This window comes from Bufo gargarizans, chromosome 1, assembly GCF_014858855.1.
Source record: "Bufo gargarizans isolate SCDJY-AF-19 chromosome 1, ASM1485885v1, whole genome shotgun sequence".
Lineage (NCBI taxonomy): Eukaryota > Metazoa > Chordata > Amphibia > Anura > Bufonidae > Bufo > Bufo gargarizans.
The window spans coordinates 172,300,555-172,321,819 of NC_058080.1; the positions used below are offsets into that span (position 1 = coordinate 172,300,555).

Genomic DNA, 21,265 nt, shown 5'->3' on the forward strand with positions numbered 1-21,265 from the left:
GGGCTGTGCTGGCCGGCCGGCCAGACGAGCGGCAGCATCACGACTGACGTCACATGCCTGCGCCGCCTCCTTCATTCAGAAAGTAGGCCGGGCACATGACGTCAGTTGTGACGCTGCCGCTCCTCTGCCCGGCCGGCCAGCATTAAGATGACAGCCCTGTGAGTATGATGTGGCTGTATTGAATGTAATACTGCAGAGGGGGGCCAAATGAATAGATTTCTTATTAATTGTACAACATTTTATAACTACTGGAGCTGGGGGCCGGAGAACAGTGAACGCACCGGCCCCCAGCTCCTCCTCCCAGTCCCTCCCCGCTATTTTCTATTAATCTATTAATTGTACAATGGGGGCTGTGGATGGCACTGTTATGGGGTGGGGGTCTGTGGATGGCACTGTTATGGGGTGGGTGGGGGTCTGTGGATGGCACTGTTATGGGGTGGGTGGGTGGGGGTCTGTGGATGGCACTGTTATGGGGTGGGTGGGGGTCTGTGGATGGCACTGTTATGAGGTGGGGGGGTCTGTGGATGGCACTGTTATGGGGTGGGTGGGGGTCTGTGGATGGCACTGTTATGAGGTGGGGGGGGTCTGTGGATGGCACTGTTATGGGGTGGGTGGGGGTCTGTGGATGGCACTGTTATGGGGTGGGTGGGGGTCTGTGGATGGCACTGTTATGGGGTGGGTGGGGGTCTGTGGATGGCACTGTTATGAGGTGGGGGGGTCTGTGGATGGCACTGTTATGAGGTGGGGGGGGTCTGTGGATGGCACTGTTATGGGGTGGGTGGGGGTCTGTGGATGGCACTGTTATGGGGTGGGTGGGGGTCTGTGGATGGCACTGTTATGGGGTGGGTGGGGGTCTGTGGATGGCACTGTTATGAGGTGGGGGGGGGGTCTGTGGATGGCACTGTTATGGGGTGGGGGGTCTTTTAAAAGTATTTGGGCAAAAAGGCAGTTTCGGTTTCGGTCAAGGGGTATCCTGAATTTTCGGTTTCGGTTTCGGACCAGAATTTTCATTTCGGTGCACCCCTAGCATAAGGATAAAGTCCCATGTATCAGCGAAAAAAGATGCAAATATTTTTAAATAACTGAATGAAAAATTGTTTGGGCTTTGAAAGCCGCATGTACTGTTCAGTGTGTCTGGTCAGGAAGGAGGTAAATTAACTGAACTTGAGCTGATTAGGTTTTCCAGGACTTTTACCTCTGTATCCCAAAGAATTGTTGCTATGATCTTTTCAGCTGACAGCTGCACAAAAAAATTCTTTGGAGTTGGTCACCCTTTATGCTTCCATTGCATGGACTCTTGTTTGGTCTCAGGATCCTGGTGGTGGATCCATGTTTCATCACCTGTAATAATTTAAGAATAAAAGTCTCCTGGATTTTCTCTAAGCAGGTCTAATTCGTGGCAACCATCGGGATCTGACCTTTGACATTATCAAAACTTCATGGATGATACAGGAAACTGTGCCAACTGAAGAGGCTAATTCATGAGCTATAACACTGACTTTGACACAACAATATTTCAAAATGATGGCCTTCACTTTACGGCACATTCTGTCTGAAGATGCTTTGACATGTCGCCCTGAATGGGGTCACCTTCAGTTGATTTCCAACCCCATTTAAACTGCTTGGCCCAAAGCTTTACTTGGTAGTAGGAAGGTGCATCATCACCATATGCAGCAATCACACTTTCATGGAATTTAACAACGGGATCAAGCTCCAAATCCCTCACTTTCATTGTAGTTCCCCACTGTACTGCACTTGCCATCCTATCACTTCCAGTGCTTTCATTAGATTGAATTGCTACTTTGTGTGTTGTATATCCAGACATGTCTCAACCTGCACAGACAAGCTCAGCTCTCTAACTCAGACAGAACATGCTGGGGTAGATAACTTATTGAAGACCCCCCTGTACTCCCGGCAATTCTATCAATCAGCTGATTGCAAAGTACCAGAACCAAGCACAACTCTCTACATTCTAGTAACCAGACACGGCAATCAGGGGCCTTGCCATGGTCTCAAAAGATCCAAAGCCCCAATGCATATGGCCCCAGTCGATGCCACCCCCGCTTCCCCACCGCCCGCACTAGCACTGAAGACATTTTACTTGCTACACTATGAAACATACAGGACTATACAGCAGCACATACCTTTCACATCCACTGCCTCCAAGGTGACATCTCCTCTGATGTAGATCTTCTCTGTCGTCATCTTCTCCTTTTGGTCTGGACAACTTCTTTCAACCATGTCTCGTCTTTCCAGAGTGTGACACACACACATCTTAGCTCCTCACATTGCTATTATTCTCCCCATCCTTGAGTCCCAACAATGTTATCCTGCTGCTCGCTGTGCTCCCCAATACTCCTAAATACTATCCTGAAGAAATATCAGTGTCATACAGATAGTCCCCCCCATAGTACTAGTCCTCCTCCAAGTCTCACCAATAGTAATCCCCTTCTAGAATGCACTCATTAGTGATACTGTGTACATACAGTGCCCGCAACAGTGATAATGCTCCCCAAGAGTTCCTGCTATTAGTGGAAGAGCCCTCCAGTATTAATAATGCCCCCAGTAGAAATAAGGCCCCTCTATTGTTCCCCCAGTGGTAATAAAGCTCTCTACAGATCCCTCAGTAGTAATAAGGCTGATGTATAAGCATACCCCCAATGTCCCCTGTATTTATAATGCCTCACTGCAGTGCCCCTTCTAGTTATAATCCTCCTTGTAGTGCCCTTAGAAAGTATAACACCCCAGCCCTTCCAACATACAGGCCCATGTGAATAACATAATTCCCTCCCTTCAGCCTCATCCAAAACACAGTCCCATGTAAGACACATCACTCCCTGCCAAACCGCCTCCATAATACAGTCCCATGTAAGGCTACATGCACACGAATGTAAAAATAAAAAATACACGCTATCAGTTTTTATGACCATTTTCTAACCCTTTGTGCATCCATTTTCTTGCCATCTGTTAAAAACGGATACATTTCATTGGTTTATCCTAACTTCCTATGATGGTCCCAATTGTAAATAATGATCCAATATTGGCCTCCAGCATAAATAATGTCTCCCATAGTGGCCCCCAGCAAAAAGAAATTCCCCCATAGTGGCCCCCAGGAGTAATAATGTCCTCCCTAGTGGCTCCCAGCAGTAATAATGTCCCCCATAATGGCCCCCAGCAGTAATATTGTCCCCATAGTGGCCTACAGCAGTAATAATGTTTCCCATAGTGGCCCCTAGCATTAATAATCTTTCCCATAGTGGCCCCTAACACTAATAATGTTCCCAATATTGGCCCCCAGCAGTAATAATGTCCCCTATAGTGGCCCACAGCATTAATAATGTCCCCCATAGTGGCTTCCAGCATTGATATCCCCGATAGTGGCCCCATCATTAATAATGTCCCTTATAGTTGCCCCAGCATTATTAATGTTCCCAATATTAGCCCCCAGCATTAATAATGTCAGGTTCTCCGCCCGTTGGATGAGGTGAGTATTTTTAAAATTATTTTAACTCCAGAAACGTAATTTATCCCTACTGCACCTGTTTTTATCGGCCGTTACACGGGCGCACTCCTGTCTATACCGCCGTTAAAAACGGTCCCATTGATTTCACCGCTAAAAATAGGAAATATCCTATTTTTTGTTGACCAGTATTAGTTATAAAAATGGCCGTGTGATGGACACTGCTTAAACTGCTGTCACAAGGCCTAAATAACATCACTCCCCTCCAATATACAGTCCCATGTAAATAACACCAATCCCCTCCCTTCAGCCCCTCCAATATACAATCCTATGTAAATAACACCAATCCCCTCCCTTTAGCCCATCCAATATACAGTCCCATGTAAATGACATAAATTCCCTCCCTTCAGCCATCCAACATAGTCACATGTAAATAACATCACTTCCCTCCCTTCAACCCCTCCAACATACAGTCCCATCTAAATAACATCACTCTCCTCCCTTTAGCCCCTCCAACATACAGACCCATGTAAATAACATCACTCTCCTCCCTTTAGCCCCTCCAACATACAGTCTCATGTAAATAACATCACTCCCCTCCAATATACAGTCCCATATAAATAATACCAATCCCTTCCCTTTAGCCCCTCCAATATACAGTCACATGTAAATAACATCACTCCCCTCACTTCATCCCCTCCAACATACAGTCCCATGTAAATAATATCCTTCCACATGTAAATACCAGCTCTTCCTTCAGCCCTAACATACAGTCCCATGTAAATAACATCACTCTCCTCCCTTTTGCCCCTCCAACATACAGTCTCATGTAAATAACATCACTCCCCTCCAATATACAGTCCCATGTAAATAATACCAATCCCCTCCATTTAGCCCCTCCAATATACAGTCCCATGTAAATAACATCCTTCCACGTGTAAATACCAGCTCTTCCTTTAGCCCTAACATACAGTCCCATGTAAATAACATCCCTCCACATGTAATTAACATCCCTCCCTTCAGCCCTAACATATTCCCATGTAAATAACATCACTCCTTCAACCAAGCAGGGAGGAGGTCTGAGAGAGGAAAACTACAACTTCAAGCATTCCTCTGTCTCTCACACTGAATGTATCATTTCACTTACCTCTCCTCATGTCACAGAAGTCATCACGGGGTCTTTTCCACTAGTTCTCTTCACAGCTGAGCTCTGCCCCCTCCCGCACTGATCACATGATGGTGACATCATCGCAGGTCCTGCTCCACCACTGAGCTCTGCCTCTAGCACAGATCACCTGACTGTGATGTCATTACGGGTCCTTCAGCTCCTGCAGAGTCCTGGTCAGAAGTTCGCCCTGTTTTTTCATTAGCAGGCAGTACATTTGGGCCCCAAATGTTTTAACCTAGTGCCGTCCATGACAGCAACTCAGTATAGTTGCTTTGCCTGGTTGCTAGAGCTCTCTCGTCATTAATTTGTAAGGGACCAAACTGCAGTAACCAGGCACAACCGCCACACAGTGTACTAAGCTGTTCCTGGTTCTGAGGCACTGCGTGCTCTGAAATCATATCGTTGGAGGGTGCTGGGAGTCAGAACCCTGCTAATCTAATATTGATGACCTACCCTAATGATCGGATCTGTGCACAATGTTGCTTCATATGGGGTTAATGGGCATCTGTCAGCAGATTTGTACCTATGGCACTGGCTGACCTGTTCCATGTGCTCTTGGCAGCTGAAGACATCTGTGTTGGTCCCATGTTCATATGTGTCCACATTGCTGTTTTAATATACGCAAATAAGCCTCTAGGACAGGGGTGCACAACCTTTTTTGGTCTGGGGCCGCATTGTCACAACGCACTATTTCAAGGGGCCGCAAAAAAGTTAATCATCCATGTGCTGTCCGCAAAATGCAGAACACACATGGCTGGAGTCCTGCGGACCAAAAGAAGAGGTACGGTTGTGTGTATGAGGCCTTACTGGCCGGGAAAGCACTTATTGGTTAACCCTTTAATGACTTTAGTGAAGAGGACGCGGAAGTTTTAGAGAGAGCATAGCCTGTAGGAGTAATGGTAACGCCCCTGTTGCTCCTAGGGGTCATTTGCATATATTAACACATCATTTTTTCTCAGCAATGTGGGCACATATGAACATGGGGCCAATACAGATGCCTTCAGCTGCCAAGCGCACATGTAGCGGGTCAGCCACTTGCTGACAGATGCCCTTTAGTGAAAGATTTACGTATATATGGTTTTGTGTACCGTATATATGTAAGTAGTAAATTAATTCCGATTTCTTTGTCCATAGTTCTGTTCTTTGTGCTTGTTACTGAACTTGAGGTCTTTTTCATGTGCTTTATTTCAGATAGCTTAGACGTGTCTTTTGGAAAGACAAAAACGATTGAGTCAAAACTGCAAAAAGATCTTCAGAATTTTAACATGTCTGACGACGAGGTGGATCTGTATGGAAAGATGTCCTTCCTTAAAAAAAGCCAAGCAGAGAGAAGCTTCAGTAAGCTCTCTGACAAAAGCAAGAGCACGGAAAATATCATCCAGCCGGACTATCAAGATGGTTTCATGAAATCAGGACTCGATGAAGTAAAGCCACAGCCGAAGACAGATGACAAAGGAAGGAAACCCATACCAAAGCCAAGAGAATCCAAGATTAAAAGTTCACTGTCATGTAAGAGATTTACTAAAATATATTTTATGCCTTTCCTTCAGTGGATCTTTAAATCACAAGGTGGCGGATGTGCCAGGCACCAGGTTTATTATATAGTTTAAATTTTTTTGTAACTCACTAGGCAGTTTTGAAAGTGTCTTGAAACCACCTAACTGTTTTGCCCGAGTCCACCTCGGGCAGTGGGAAAAGCAGCTAACTGGAGCAGGGAGGGCTGGCTGCTTTAGATGCTGCTATCTCCTGAATGGTAGCAGCTAGAAACATGCTTCTGGTCTTGTTTGAAAGCTGACATTCCAGCTGTCATTTAACATGACAGTTAAATTCCAAGCAACAGGGGAGAAATCACTGTTAGAAATCGAGTCGGGAATAATCGGTGGTAAAACCTGCTTTTACTTTCACTTTCAGCTGCATTCACAGCATTCTGATTTCTTTCAGTGATATCTTCTCCTGTACTGAACATGTTGTTGTCATTCTGGTATTGTCTAAAAGCGTGGAATGTCAAGCAAGCTTTCAAACAAGACCAGTTGCATGTTTCTAGCTGCTACTATTCAGGAGATAGCAGCATCTAAAGCAGCCACCCCTCTCTAGTTATCTGCAAAAGAGATGGTTAAAGGGAGTCTGTTACCTGATCTGAGCCTTTTAGACGGCTCAGATCAGGTTATAGACTCCTTTGCCCACATTACAATGGTACCTTTATATGTTCTGTCCCTCACCGAGATCTTCAAAAAAAGACTTTTTAAACTTATGCTAATGAGGTTCGGCAAGTGCCCAGAGGCAGTGGTACTGCAGCAAGTGCCCAGGCCCCTCGGCAATGTGCCCAGAAAACCACACCTCTTTCACCCCTCTGGCCCGCCCTTGTTTCCTATTATTACCCCCTCCTCTCCCTCCCAGATCTTGCGCCTGCGCCGCTCCACACTTGTCCCGCACCTACGCACTGCTGTGCCCATTATGGGCAGAGGAACAGGTAGTTGGAGGGAGTTGGTAGTTGGAGGCGCGAGATTTGTGATAAATTTAGCACACCTTCTGACTGCATGGGATAGATTTAAAGGGGTTCTCTGCTTTTCCTATATTGATGACCTATCCTCACTGCTTTAATGTTGTCAATGGGACGGCCTCCTCCTATTCACATGAAGCGAATGAGAAGGAAAAGTCTGTATCTACATTGCTCGCCACTGTTGCCAATGTCTACAGTGAGCAGATAAACAGTGAAGACAACACAGCTCTTATACGAGCACTGCATTCCCTTCATACAGCTGATCGGCATAGGTTATCAATATAGAAAAAGCGGAAAACCCCTTTAAGCCACTAATAAATCGGCACTCAGGAAATGCAGTAGAAAAAGCTGTGTAATGCAGTGCTGGTCTTTAGCACTAGATGGCAGCAAAAGCTTAACAACTATGGTAATCTCTTATTTAGCCATCTCCTATAAGTCCAGCTGCCCCAGCTCCTGCCTGTGACATTGTAGACATCAGTAAATATTTTCTCCTGACTATCATTAGTTATCATTATTTCTCTGCCCCTGCTCTGATCACTGTCTCTGAATCAACTGAACAAATTCCTACATGTCTGTACACAAACGTCAGCTTATAGCAGATAGAGGAACAGAGAGCCCAGACGTAGCTGCAGCATCTGGTGATAGATTCATCTCACTCTAGAGCTGGATAATATTTCTGTAACAGCGGCTGCTGTACGCCTCTGTTCCCCATCTTACCGCCATGGACCTGGGTGTTGTGCTCAGCGGTGATCATGCCGTCCATCGCTGCAGTCCTGGGCTCTGTCGCTTCATGTGCTGTGGTGCTGAGGATTCCGCTCCACAGGTTCCACGCAGCCCTGGCCACAGCATGCTTATTGCTGGTGTCTGATTACATGGGCCTAGGGGTGGTACGCATAACTCCCTGGGCTGCATGAGTTGGGACACGTGACCTCGCTGACCAACCCAGGCTCTCCTGCAGGTACTAAGGTAGTTCAGCCCCCTTCCCAGATGCCTCAGTGTCAAGGTCCTTGAGTTTGCTGGTTCCTGATACTCTCGTATGCTCATGATCCATACTTTGTCCCTGGACTCTGCTTATCGTCTGATCCCTGCCTGCTTGCTTCGTCTCTCCTGTTGCCGATCCGGATTGCCTGACCTGTACCTGTGCTGCCTGCCCTGACCTATTGCCTGTCTGATCATGTCTTTGCCTTATCCTTCGGTCCTGGTAACGTCCCTGCCTGCCTGACTACACTTGTACTTCCGGTACCTACTCGGGTACCTCCTGGTCCGCCTGGACCAGCTGCCACTGACTTGGGGATTGCTCTTGGAGTAGCCCCTGGCAACTACCCTAACGGCTCTAGTCTATCCTCACCATCTGAGGCTCTAGTGAAAACCAGGTAGTTGCTTAGACACGCCCCTCCAGAGTATAGCCAGTCAGTGGCACCGTGGGTTCACACCTGCTGATCTGTGACAATTTCTCTTGATAATCCAGCTCTGGGGTAGATAAGTCACTCAGTGGTACCTGCAGCTGCCTCTGGTCTCTCTGGCCTCTGTCAGTCTCAGCAACTCCTCCTCCCTCCCCTCTCCATAGACTTCAGTGGGCTGTGTATGGCCTTGCATGGATTTGATCCGTCAGTTCAGAAGCAGAGAATAGTGCGTGAGCAGGGAAATCACTGCAGAATCAGACACTTTTCCCTAATAATGTACAGTATTACAGAGATCACTATTTTCACCTATGCTATTCAATTACGAAATTCAACAATAGATTAGGTACAGACAATACTCACCAGTTAAAGGGTTTTTCCCAAGATTTGAACTTATTCCCTATCCATACCATAGGGAGTGTCTGATCGGTGGGACCCCAGCAATCATGAGAACGGGGTGCCTATATTCCCTTTCTCTATGGGACTGCCTGGTTATAGGACACATGTGCCATGGCAGCATGTAAGAACGGCATCCCCAGAGGTTATGGCTATAAGTATGGCAATGATAAATCTCTTTTTCAAACAGTGCTAACGCAAAACAGGCCACGTTCAGAACATGTTTCTTGTTAACACAACTCATTTATCATCCATTTTAAAATATCAGATTTATGCTCTCCCGAATGCAACTTGATAGGTTTAATGGAATATTATTATACATCACAACCCCTGGAGCGTAGGATTAGTCATAGCTTCTCCCTATGGCAGGACATAATAATCATGATTATGAGGCTATAAGAACTGAATAATTATTTTTTGACCACTAGGTGGCAGCAAAGTGTCTTCAATAATAATCTATAGTGCGGTTCGCATAATGTGTATGGTTTAACATAAGTCTTCAACTCTCGATTAAAACAAGATTAATTTAAGAAAAAGGCAATTATAGGATTTTGCTGTTAATAATTTATATGTCATTCATGTCCAGCTGAAGGATTTGGCGTCTCTTTGCTCGGCGAAAGCTTTAAGCCCACTGCACCGCATAGCCACTTGTCTGGAAGAAGCAGTCACCTGGAAGACAAAGCAGAGGGAAAGTTCTCCAGTGACAAGCCGACTTCACTCTCTGCTCCTTCTTCTCTAATGAGACTTAATGATAAAGTTTCTGCTTCTAAAACACAGTTTCTCTCGGAGAGATCCAGCCCAGAGGTAATTACAATGTTCACAACTCTATGCCTCTTTTTGACTGAAGAAAACGTTATAACTCATTGCTTAAATTAGAATTATTTCCATTTTGTACATTGTGTTTCAAATCCGGCAGTCTGCATAAGTGGTCTTTGCCCTTGATGTGATGATTATAATTGTAGGTGCATGATGACAATTGTGGACTTCGGGTGAACGCTTGGAAAGAATGATTTTATTTTCTGTGCCTTTTAATTTTACAGATAGAAGAAATTATGGGGGGCATTTAAGGCGACATTATCCCATGATGCAGCCTTCATGCATATTGAATTATAACTGGACCTGTCACCTCCCCTGACACGTCTGTTTTATTAAATACAATTATTCCCCATAAAATAACATTTTCTCTTATAGCTGTTTCTCTATAATTTCCCCTAGAAATGTATGAATACATTGACAACTGGGTGCCACCCCGCACACTGTGACATTGTCCATGTGGGCAGCCAGACCCCCCCTCACAAGGAGAATGGTAATGACCAGTTGTCAGTTTATTCATATTAGGAGGAATGAACAACACAGAGTTATGAGGGAAGATGCTCTATAATTGCTACTTTATTCGGAATAATGACATTTACTTGTCATTGGTGGAATGGTGGTAATAGCTCCTATTTTAAAGAGGACCAGCCAGCACAAAATGCCATGCAGTCTGCAGGCAGCATGTTATAGAGCAGGAGGAGCTGAGCAGATAGATGTATAGTTCTGTAGGTAAAGATTCAGTGAAACTTGTAAATTTATACATTGATATCTCTGCTTTTTCTGACTTCAGTTATGCAGGGGAGAGCCTGTAATAGTGACTGACAGCATTCCCTGTGTAAGTGTGTATATAGAGAGAGCTGTCTGTCACTGATAGCTGTACACGGAGGAGGTATTATCAGTGATTGATAGCATTCTCTGTGTAAGTGTGTATACAGATAGCTGTCAGTCATTGATAGCTGTACACGGAGGAGGTATTATCAGTGATTGATAGCATTCTCTGTGTAAGTGTGTATATAGAGATAGCTGTCAGTCACTGATAGCTGTACACGGAGGAGGTATTATCAGTGATTGATAGCATTCTCTGTGTAAGTGTGTATACAGATAGCTGTCAGTCATTGATAGCTGTACACGGAGGAGGTATTATCAGTGATTGATAGCATTCTCTGTGTAAGTGTGTATACATAGATAGCTGTCAGTCATTGATAGCTGTACACGGAGGAGGTATTATCAGTGATTGATAGCATTCTCTGTGTAAGTGTGTATATAGAGATAGCTGTCAGTCACTGATAGCTGTACACGGAGGAGGTATTATCAGTGATTGATAGCATTCTCTGTGTAAGTGTGTATACATAGATAGCTGTCAGTCACTGACAGCTGTACACGGGGGAGGTGTTATCAGTGATTGATAGCATTCTCTGTGTAAGTGTGTATATAGAGAGCTGTCAGTCACTGATAGCTGTACATGGGGAAGGTGTTATCAGTGATTGATAGCATTCTCTGTGTAAGTGTGTATATAGAGATAGCTGTCAGTCACTGACAGCTGTACACGGAGGAGGTATTATCAGTGATTGATAGCATTCTCTGTGTAAGTGTGTATACATAGATGGCTGTCAGTCACTGTCAGCTGTACACGGGGAGGTGATATCAGTGATTGATACCATTCCCTGTGTAAGTGTGTATATAGAGATAGCTGTCAGTCACTGATAGCTGTACATGGGTAAGGTGTTATCAGTGATTGATACCATTCCCTGTGTAAGTGTGTATATAGAGATAGCTGTCAGTCACTGATAGCTGTACACAGAGGAGGTGTTATCAGTGATTGATACCATTCCCTGTGTAAGTGTGTATATAGAGATAGCTGTCAGTCACTGATAGCTGTACATGGGGAAGGTGTTATCAGTGATTGATACCATTCCCTGTGTAAGTGTGTATATAGAGATAGCTGTCAGTCACTGATAGCTGTACACGGAGGAGGTGTTATCAGTGATTGATAGTATTCTCTGTGTAAGTGTGTATACAGATAGCTGTCAGTCACTGATAGCTGTACATGGGGGAGGTGTTATCAGTGATTGATAGCATTCTCTGTGTAAATGTGTATATAGAGATAGCTGTCAGTCACTGATAGCTGTACATGGGGAAGGTGTTATCAGTGACTGACAGCATTCCCTGCGTAAATGTGTATATAGAGATAGCTGTCAGTCACTGATAGCTGTACATGGGGAAGGTGTTATCAGTGATTGATACCATTCCCTGTGTAAGTGTGTATATAGAGATAGCTGTCAGTCACTGATAGCTGTACATGGGGAAGGTGTTATCAGTGATTGATACCATTCCCTGTGTAAGTGTGTATATAGAGATAGCTGTCAGTCACTGATAGCTGTACACGGAGGAGGTGTTATCAGTGATTGATAGTATTCTCTGTGTAATGCCTCTTGCACACAAACTTTTTTTATCCATTTCCGTTCCGTTTTTTTGGGGTTCCATATACTGAACAATTCATTTCAATAGGTCCACAAAAAACAGAATGTACTCCGTATGCATTCCGTTTCCGTTTTTCTGTTCCGTTCAAAGATAAACATGTCCTATTATTGTCCGTATAACGGACAAGGATAGTACTGTTCCATCAGGGACCAGCTGTTCTGTGTTGCAAAAAACGGAATGCACACAGACGTCATCCGTATTTTTTTCAGATCTGTTTTTTGCAGACCGCAAAATACTGAAAAAGTGTGTGCAATAGGTCGTGTGAAATAGGCCTAAAGGTCCATTCACGCGTCTGTATGTGTTTTGCGGATCTGCAAAATGGGGACACCGGCAATTTGTGTTCCGTAAAATTGCGGAACGGATGCGGACCCATTTTGTGGACGTGTGAATGGACCCTTAGTGTGTATACATAGATTGCTGACAGTCACTGATAGTTGTACATGGGGGAGGTGTTATCAGTGATTGATAGCATTCTCTGTGTAAGTGTGTATACATAGATAAGGGATAGCCAACCTACAGCTCTCCATCTGTTGTAAAACTACAATTACCACCATTCCCTGCTGTAGGCTGATAGTTGTAGACAGCCTGGGCATGCTGGGAGTTGTAGTTTTGCAACAGCTGAAGAGCCGCAGTTTGGCCATCCCTGACATAAATAGCTGGCAGTTGTACATGGAGGAAGGTGTTATTAGTAATAGCATGTGCTGTGTTAGTGTGTATACATAGATAGCTGTCAGTCCCTGATAACTGTACAGAGGGCAGATGTTATCAGTGATTGATAACATTCTCTGTGTAAGTGTGTATACATAGATATTTGTCAGTCACTGATAGCTGTACACAGGAAGTTGTTATCAGTGATGGCATGACATCCCCACCAATCATCAGTTTAAAGAGGCTGCGGCTCTCTGGTGGGTACCGCGTCCTCTTTCTAGGCCAGTGATATCATGTTCAACGGTCTCATGGCATAGATGCAGTTCAGTCCCATACATGTAAATGGGGCTAAGCTGCAATACCTAGACAATGGACAGCGCTGTGCTTGTTCTTCGCTCACTGGGGCACCATGGCCTCTTGAACCTTATAAGGACATGTTGTATTTAATTGAATGGCAGCATTTAATTTACCCTATATTGTGTTGGGAAAACTAACATTTCTTTGTGTTATGAAAGGAAAAAACTATCCTGCCAAGGTTTTTGGGGTTTTGATATTACGGCGTTCACTACGTGATAAAAATAATATGACACCCTTAGTTTGTGGGTCAGTATGATTACGGCAGTTTTTATTATGTTTTACTTCTTTTAAAACATTTTATTTACATCGCCATTTTCTGACACTTGTGACTTTTTTATATTTCCGTTTACAGAGCTGTGTCAGGGCTTGTTTTTTGTGGGGCGAGCTGTTCATTTTGTTTGTGGCAATATGGGGTACATGCAACTTTTTGATCACTGTTTATTCAATTTTTTGGGAGGACAAGGTAACAAAAAAGTCAAATAGTTTTTTGTTTTTTTTTTTGCTACGACGTTCACCGCACAGGAAAAATATGTTGATAGTTCAGACATTTTTAGTTACAGCAATACCTGTCATGCTTTTTTAATTGTTTATTTTCATATGTAAAATTGAAAAAGAGGGGTGACTTGAATTTTTTTATACTTTTATCGGGGGCTTTAACATGTGATCTTTTGATCGCTTGTCCCATAGACCTCAATAGAATACTATTTCAGTCCATGGGATTCTGACACACTGCCTGTGAAGCCGTGCCTCAGACACAGCTTTGCAGGCAGCTAGCCATGACAGGCCTGGGAACCTTCACAAGGCCCCAGCCGGTCGTGGCAACCAATCAGAATCCCGAAAATTCACCACAGGGGCTCCAATTGGAGGACAGGGGGAGGCCCCTCCTTTGCTGCAGTTGCTGTTGACAGAAGCGCCTGTCTGGCTCCGTACAACCCCTTAATGCTAATGACATACATGTATGTGAGGGATTAAACACCCTAAAAAAAACTTTAATACAAAACCAGATAACAATTGATAACAAACAGATTTTCCATTATCTCCTGACATGTCTTCTTTAGTAACTACTGTATTAGTAATTCTGAAGCATTTTTTCACGTTTCTCTGTGTTGTGTGATTCCTCTTTTATTCCTGCTAGAAGTTTATGCATGTATTGCCAGCAGGCTCAAATAAATGATAAATGTCCATCCGGTTGACAGGCTGCAAGTAAGATGGGGTCCATAGAGGTTTAGTTGAGTGTCACAACATAGACTCATAAGAAATGATTGTGCCAAATTGTTATCACATGGGGGATGTAAGTGCTGTAGTTACTGACCTGTCAGGAGAGATGACAGGTGCACTTTAAATACATTATGTTGAACCGCAGCAAAGATACATGGTGTATCATCTATCAAGTGTCATAATCTCTTGAGATAATGCAGCTAGATAACTAAGCAGTTATTCAGATTCGCTGTAAAACCGCGTTTAATGTTGCCATAAAAACCGTGGATCGGATGTAGGCCAAAACTATGGCCGTGTGCATAAGGTGTTAATAGTGAAACGTGTGCAGATCAGCAGAGGCTAGCAGTCATTTAGCAGACTTTGTCTCATCCCCTTCTGTGGCTTTATTTCTATGAAAACAGAACTTTTACTATATGTATTTGAGCCTCTAGGAGCAATGGGGGCGTTGCTGATGCCCCTAGACGCTCCGTTCTCCCTGCTGCTACCACTCCCCCTGCACTTTGATTGACTGGACCAAGCAGTGTTAACGTGGTCTTGCCTGGCTTGTAGTCAACTGTCTTTGCCATGCGGCAGAGTACAGAGGAGTACCGCCGGCGAGCCTCACTCCTGTACTGCACCGACGTTGGGTACTGAAGCGCGCGGCATTGGGAGAAGTCACGGCCAGCCAGGCATGATGATGTTTATACTGCCTGGCCCTGTCAATAAAAGTGCAGAGTGCGTGGCAGCAGCAGGGAGAACGGAGCCTCTGGGACAGGGATGGCCAACCTGAGGCCCTTCAGCTGTTTGAAAACTACAACTCCCAACATGCCCAGACTGCCTACAGTTATTAGCCTACAGCAGGGCATGGTGGGAGTTGTAGTTTTACAACAGCTGGAGAGCCGCAGGTTAGCCACGCCTGCTCCAGGACAAAAGCCCTTTAATGGAGTATTCTAGGATTTTAGTATTGATGGCCAGTACTCAGGATAGGCTATCAATATCAGGTCGGTGTCAGTCTGAAGCCCAGCACCCCTTAGGAATCTGTCACCAGTTTTATGCTGCCCCAACTCCCCATATTCATGAGATCCCGTCTCTCCTCACCCCTACTGCCGATTGACTGTTTTTTCTAATTGGAATCGGCAGCCGGTGTGTGGAGAGAGCAAATAAAAGAAAGTGACCCAGTGTTTCGCTAAGGGGCCCTTATTGAGGACACCATAATACTGGTGCCAGGTTCCCTTTCATGGGTTTTCCGGCACACGTTTTGTTACAGAAGTCACTGTAAAATCAAAGCGAACGCACTTTTAGATCCTGGTTACAATTCTGCAGCCGCTTTCTTCTGCGTTAGCGCTGCTTCCCATTAAATATTTACCATGACGTCTCGTCCTTGTCATTATATCCATGTATTGTGGTGACATATCCACAAGGGCGACACTACTTGCATAATAATAATCTTTATTGATAAAGTGCCCACCTATTCAACATCACATATCAAACAAATATAATGGCAGATATAGCAAATACCCAAATATACAGACAAAAGGAAGGAGATCCCTGCCCGTAAGAGCTTACAGTCTAAGGGCTCATGCACACGGCCATTGTTGTTTTGCGGTCCGTTTTTCACTGATCCGTTGTTCTGTATCTGAGGTTTTTTTCTCTCTGATTTAAGTCCTCTTCCGTTCCGTTATTGCACAAAACATATCCGTATGGTTTCTGTTCTGATTCGCGTTATTGACTGTTGTATAACACTAGTCAGACAGCTTAACAATAATTCAGAAGTCAAGAAACGTGAGACATCAGATCTGTTTGTATTCTCTTTTCTGAATAACTTTGTAAAACTACAATATAAACATAAACAAAACATATGTATCAGTACATTACACATAATACAGTAGGCTCACTTCATCAGTGAGAGTACTCACAGACAATTCCACCATTAGTCCAGGAATAAATCAAGAGCTCCTCTGCATGCAGCCTGCAAGATCCAGGAGCAGTGATGAAATGGAGGAAATACAGTTCCAGGTTAAAGGTTACTTCCTCTGACTCAGAGAACAATACACTTCCTGTAAAGTTCTGGCGAAGTAGAAACTAACTTTGACCACTAGATGGCAGCAACGTCAAACATAATATTTCAGTACAATCTTTACAGCACATTATAATGCAAAATAGGCGGAACACTCCCTGTCTGGCATAATTATGTCACTACCTAAATAACTACTGCTATGCAGAAAAAACATATAAACAGGAAATGGAATCCTAGCTAATCTGAAACTAAAACTATGACGTCAGTTATAGGTCTAAGATACATTTTGGAAGTCCCATTCTTTGCAATCTTGACCTCCACCTTCCTAACTTTGCCATCCCTGCTTGGTAGAGCATTGACAATAAGTCCTACAGGCCACTCGTTCCTGCTCTCTTGGCTGTCCTTCAACAGAACAACATCACCCACTTTTACATTTGGGCGATCCTCAGTCCATTTCCTACGGCGTTGCAGATTTGACAGATACTCCCTCTTCCATCTTTTCCAAAAGGTGTCTGCCAAGCATTGTACTTGCTTCCATTGTTTAGCATGAACTTGTGTTGTACTTATGGTTCCGGATGGAGCAGACAAAGAGTTCACCTTTTGAGTCAACAACATTGCTGGGGTAAGGACCATAGGTGTATCTGGGTCTGAGGACACAGGAACTATAGGCCTGGCATTCATAATAGCTGTAACCTCTGCCATAAAGGTGCTTAAAGTCTCATGGGTCAAGTGAGCAGTTTTAGTTTGTAGCAACATAGCGTCCAAGATTCGCCTGGCAATACCTATAAGTCTCTCCCAGACACCACCCATGTGTGAAGAGTGTGGAGGATTAAAGACCCATGTACATCCTCTGTCTTGGAGAAAGTCTTGCAATTGTGATTCGCTGGCACAAATGTTAAGTTCCTTGCAGGCTCCTACAAAGTTTGTTCCTCTGTCAGAACGGAGCAGTTTTGCTGGGCCACGAATTGAGAAGAATCTCCTCAAAGCATTAATAAAGCTTGATGTTGACATGGTTTCAAGTAGCTCTATGTGTACAGCTCGGGTGGACAAACAAGTGAAAAGGACTGCCCATCGTTTACTGTCTGCACTGCCTCCTCTAGTGCGGCGGGTTAAGACAGACCACGGACCAAATACATCTAGGCCCACATTGGTGAAAGGTGGTTGAGCAATTACTCTGTCCTCTGGTAACTCTGCCATCTTTTGACTTTGTAATCTTCCTCGCAGCTTGCGGCAGATGACACATTTGTGTATAACAGCTGATACCAAGCGTTTGCCACCAAGAATCCAGAAACCTGCGGTTCTAATTGCACCCTCTGTGATGTGTCGCCCTTGGTGAACTACTTGTTCATGATAGTACCTAACAAGCAGTGTTGCAATGTGGTGATTATAAGGTATAATGACAGGCTGTTTCTCTTCCTCTGAAAGTTCTGCAAGAGACAAACGTCCACCTACTCTCAACAACCCATTTTTGTCTAAAAAGGGGCTAAGCTTCCTAAGACGGCTTTGTTTTGGGAATGTCTTTTGTTTTTTGATGCAGTCAATTTCCTTCTGGAAATGTTTGCTTTGAACAGAAGAGATTATAACAGACTTTGCCTGAGCAAGTTCTTCTAAATTGATTTGTTCATGGAAACTTTCCCACCTTCTGACCTGATTGCTGCTGGTTTCCCTCTGGAAGGTTTTAGCGACATGGATGAGTCTGGCTAGGGTCTTAACTAATATCTTCCAGCAAGAAAATCTATCAAAGCAATGTGAGTGAAGTGTGGCTTCAGAAGCTCTGGTGCTGAAGCTCGTAATTTCAAATCTGATTTCAGGGTCAGCTTCAGGCTCTATGAGTGGAAAAGCAGTGTCCATATCCTCACAGTGTGGTTGGTGCAGAAATGTTGGGCCTGAGAACCAAATAGAGTTCTGAAGGCATGCTGCTTGAGTAGGCCTAGTGGCATAATCTGCAGGGTTTTGATCTTCTATAGAGAGGGCCTGTTTATCATCATCTTTAGTTCTCTGAAATACTGTTATCCCTAGATTGTCTGTCTCAATGTTGGAGTTGACTTCTTCTTTACCATATAGTGTAGAAAAGTCACAGTGTTGTGTTGACCTGCCAAAGCTTTCCTTGACAATAAAGTTGTTGTGACAGGGACTGAGAAGGGATGTGCGTCCATTTGTTAACACAGACGTCTTCAAAGTGCTAACGTTGTCAGGCTGGTGCACTGTCCCCAGGCAAACTTCTCCTACAATGACCCACCCCAGGTCCAGTCTCTGTGCATAAGGGGCATTATAAGGTCCATTGATTTGCTGGCGTACCTTGTGTACCTGAAGGATATCTCTTCCAAGAAGTAGAAGGATAGAAACATCTGGCTCAACAGCTGGGATTAGGTGAGCAATTGAGCGGAGGTGGGGGTGGTGATGAGCTACTTCTGGAGATGGAATCTCAGTTTTGTCGTCAGGTATCATGCCACACTCTATTAGGGTAGGAAGTGGGAACTGCACTTTCTTATTGAAGGATTCAATGGTAAAGTCAGTAGCTCTTCTCCCTGTGGTTTCAATTGTCCCTGCACATGTCCTTAGAGTGTATGGAACTGCACTTGCCTTAAGGTTAAAGATATCAAAGAAATCTGACTTTGCAAGGGATCTGTTACTCTGTTCATCTAGCACTGCATACATTTTCACCGCCCTTTCTCTCTTGCCAGTGGGATACACAGTCACTAGACAGATTTTAGAGCATGATCGTGCACTCTTGCCTTGTCCACATACTTCGGTGCAATTGGACATTACAGAGGAGAGTGAGGTCTCTTGTTGCTCCCTGCCCTGATCTTTCCTGGGTTCTACAGTCTCTAGTGGGGCAGGAGCAGGGCCGGGGTGCAAAGCTGCAATATGTCTCTCACTGCCACATTCTGTACATTCTACTGGTATTTTGCAGTCTTTGGCAATGTGATAAGTAGATCCGCAGCACTTGAAACAGATGCCGTTTTGTTTAAGGAAGGACATCCGCTCTGCGATGGGTTTGCTTCTAAAGCCTTTGCATTTCTTTAGTGGATGTGGTTTTTTGTGTATTGGACAATGTCTATCAGGGTTTTCTATGGTGTGTACCTTGTGGGTGCTTTGGTAGTCTGTGACTTCTGAAGGTACAGCTGTTTTGTGTGTGGATACATAGGTCCTACCGTGAGGTCTGTGAGGTCTCTCTGGTCTGTGTGATTGATTGCCGCTGGTGGTGAAGGCGAAACTGGGATCACTTCGGATTTTCGCTTGCTGTCGGACAAACCTAGAAAACACAGAGAAAGGGGGAAAAGAGACTCCATAATCTTCTTTGAATTTACCTCCCACAGACATCCACTTGTCTTGCAGATTTGAAGGTAGCTTCTCTACTATGGGATTAGTGCCTCTAGCTGTATCTAGATACGAAAGTCCTTGCAAGTAGCCATCCTCTTTGGCATATTCTATCTCTAGTAGAAGATCACTTAGTTCTTGTAGCCGCACGTTGTCTCTGTAGCCCACCTTGGGAAAGACTTCAAGTTTATTCAACAGTGCTCCTTCTATTACCTCTGGGGATCCATACGTTTCTTCTAGTCTTCTCCAGGTCATGTTGAGTCCTGCTGCAGGGTTAAACAGGTTTGCTCTTCTCATCCTCTTAGCATGCTCTGCTGACTCGGTGCCAAGCCATTTTATCATTAAATTAATCATTTCTGCTGGTGATAAGTTCAGACCTTCAGTGGCATTCAGAAAGGAAGATTTCCATGCCCAATAGTTTTCAGGACAGTCATCAAATTGGAGAAAGCCTGAGCTAACCATTTCTTTGCGGATGAGATATTTGGTGACATCCGCTGCACATTGTTGTTCGCGCATGTAATCTGTAGGTTGAGGTGATGGGAACACTTGTTTTTTGTTCTTAGGGGTTTCTGGTGCTTCCTTCTTGGTTTGCTGGCAGTCGCTGACCTCATGAGGTTGATTGGGCCTGCTCAGGGGGTATGTTGATCTCGGCCTGAATTCCTTTGCTTCAGGTTTAAGAGACTGTTCCTTTGTATGCGCATCAGTAAGGTTCTGGAGGTACTCATTTGTACGATCTGCAGAGAATAGAGGTTTTTCTGGAACCTCTGAGTCTTTATATGATCTTTCACTTCCTAACCGACTTGTTCCCATGTAGGCCGCGGCCTCTGCTTCAGCAGCAGCAGCTGCAGTCTGTCGCTGCAGGATGAGCAATTTTGATTCTAAAACCGCTTCTTCTTGTGCTATGGCCGCTTCCATAGCTGCCTCTTTAGCTCTCTCTTGTGCTATGGCAGCTTTCTTTGCTGCTAACTCCTGCATCATCATGGCTTCTTTTTCTGCATACTGTAGCTGGACGCGGGCAGCTTCTGCCTTGGCACGAGCTCTAACTGCTGAGGAACTTGCTGAGGACATCTTGCTAGCCCGTGAAGTTCTGGACACATGAGACTTTGCATCGTCTTGCTGGGCACTGGGAATGGTCTCCCTGCCTTGCTGTGTCGGCGGTAACGTGGCATCAGCCTGGTACTTTGTTCCTGATCTTAGACTCATGCTGCAGTAATGGCGTCTCAGTTTATTCCAGACCGCCACGTGGGTTGTCTTTTTACTGTTCTGATTCGCGTTATTGACTGTTGTATAACACTAGTCAGACAGCTTAACAATAATTCAGAAGTCAAGAAACGTGAGACATCAGATCTGTTTGTATTCTCTTTTCTGAATAACTTTGTAAAACTACAATATAAACATAAACAAAACATATGTATCAGTACATTACACATAATACAGTAGGCTCACTTCATCAGTGAGAGTACTCACAGACAATTCCACCATTAGTCCAGGAATAAATCAAGAGCTC

The 21,265-nt window shown here is 44.4% G+C and overlaps 1 protein-coding gene across 2 annotated transcripts in view; it reads left to right on the forward strand.

The window, feature by feature from the left end:
* The window catches only part of MAP9 (microtubule associated protein 9), a 134,489-nt gene that overhangs the window by 35,557 nt on the left and 77,667 nt on the right, over window positions 1–21,265 (forward strand). Inside the window, exons 1-3 of one of the 2 annotated variants that reach the window (XM_044299143.1) lie at window positions 119–158; window positions 5,820–6,137; window positions 9,511–9,728. In XM_044299143.1, coding sequence (XP_044155078.1) covers window positions 5,894–6,137; window positions 9,511–9,728 — 462 coding nt within the window. In that variant the 5' untranslated portion in view covers window positions 119–158; window positions 5,820–5,893. Of the gene's footprint in view, window positions 1–118; window positions 159–5,819; window positions 6,138–9,510; window positions 9,729–21,265 lie in introns of those variants that run through there. The other variant, XM_044299082.1, reaches the window with a different exon arrangement.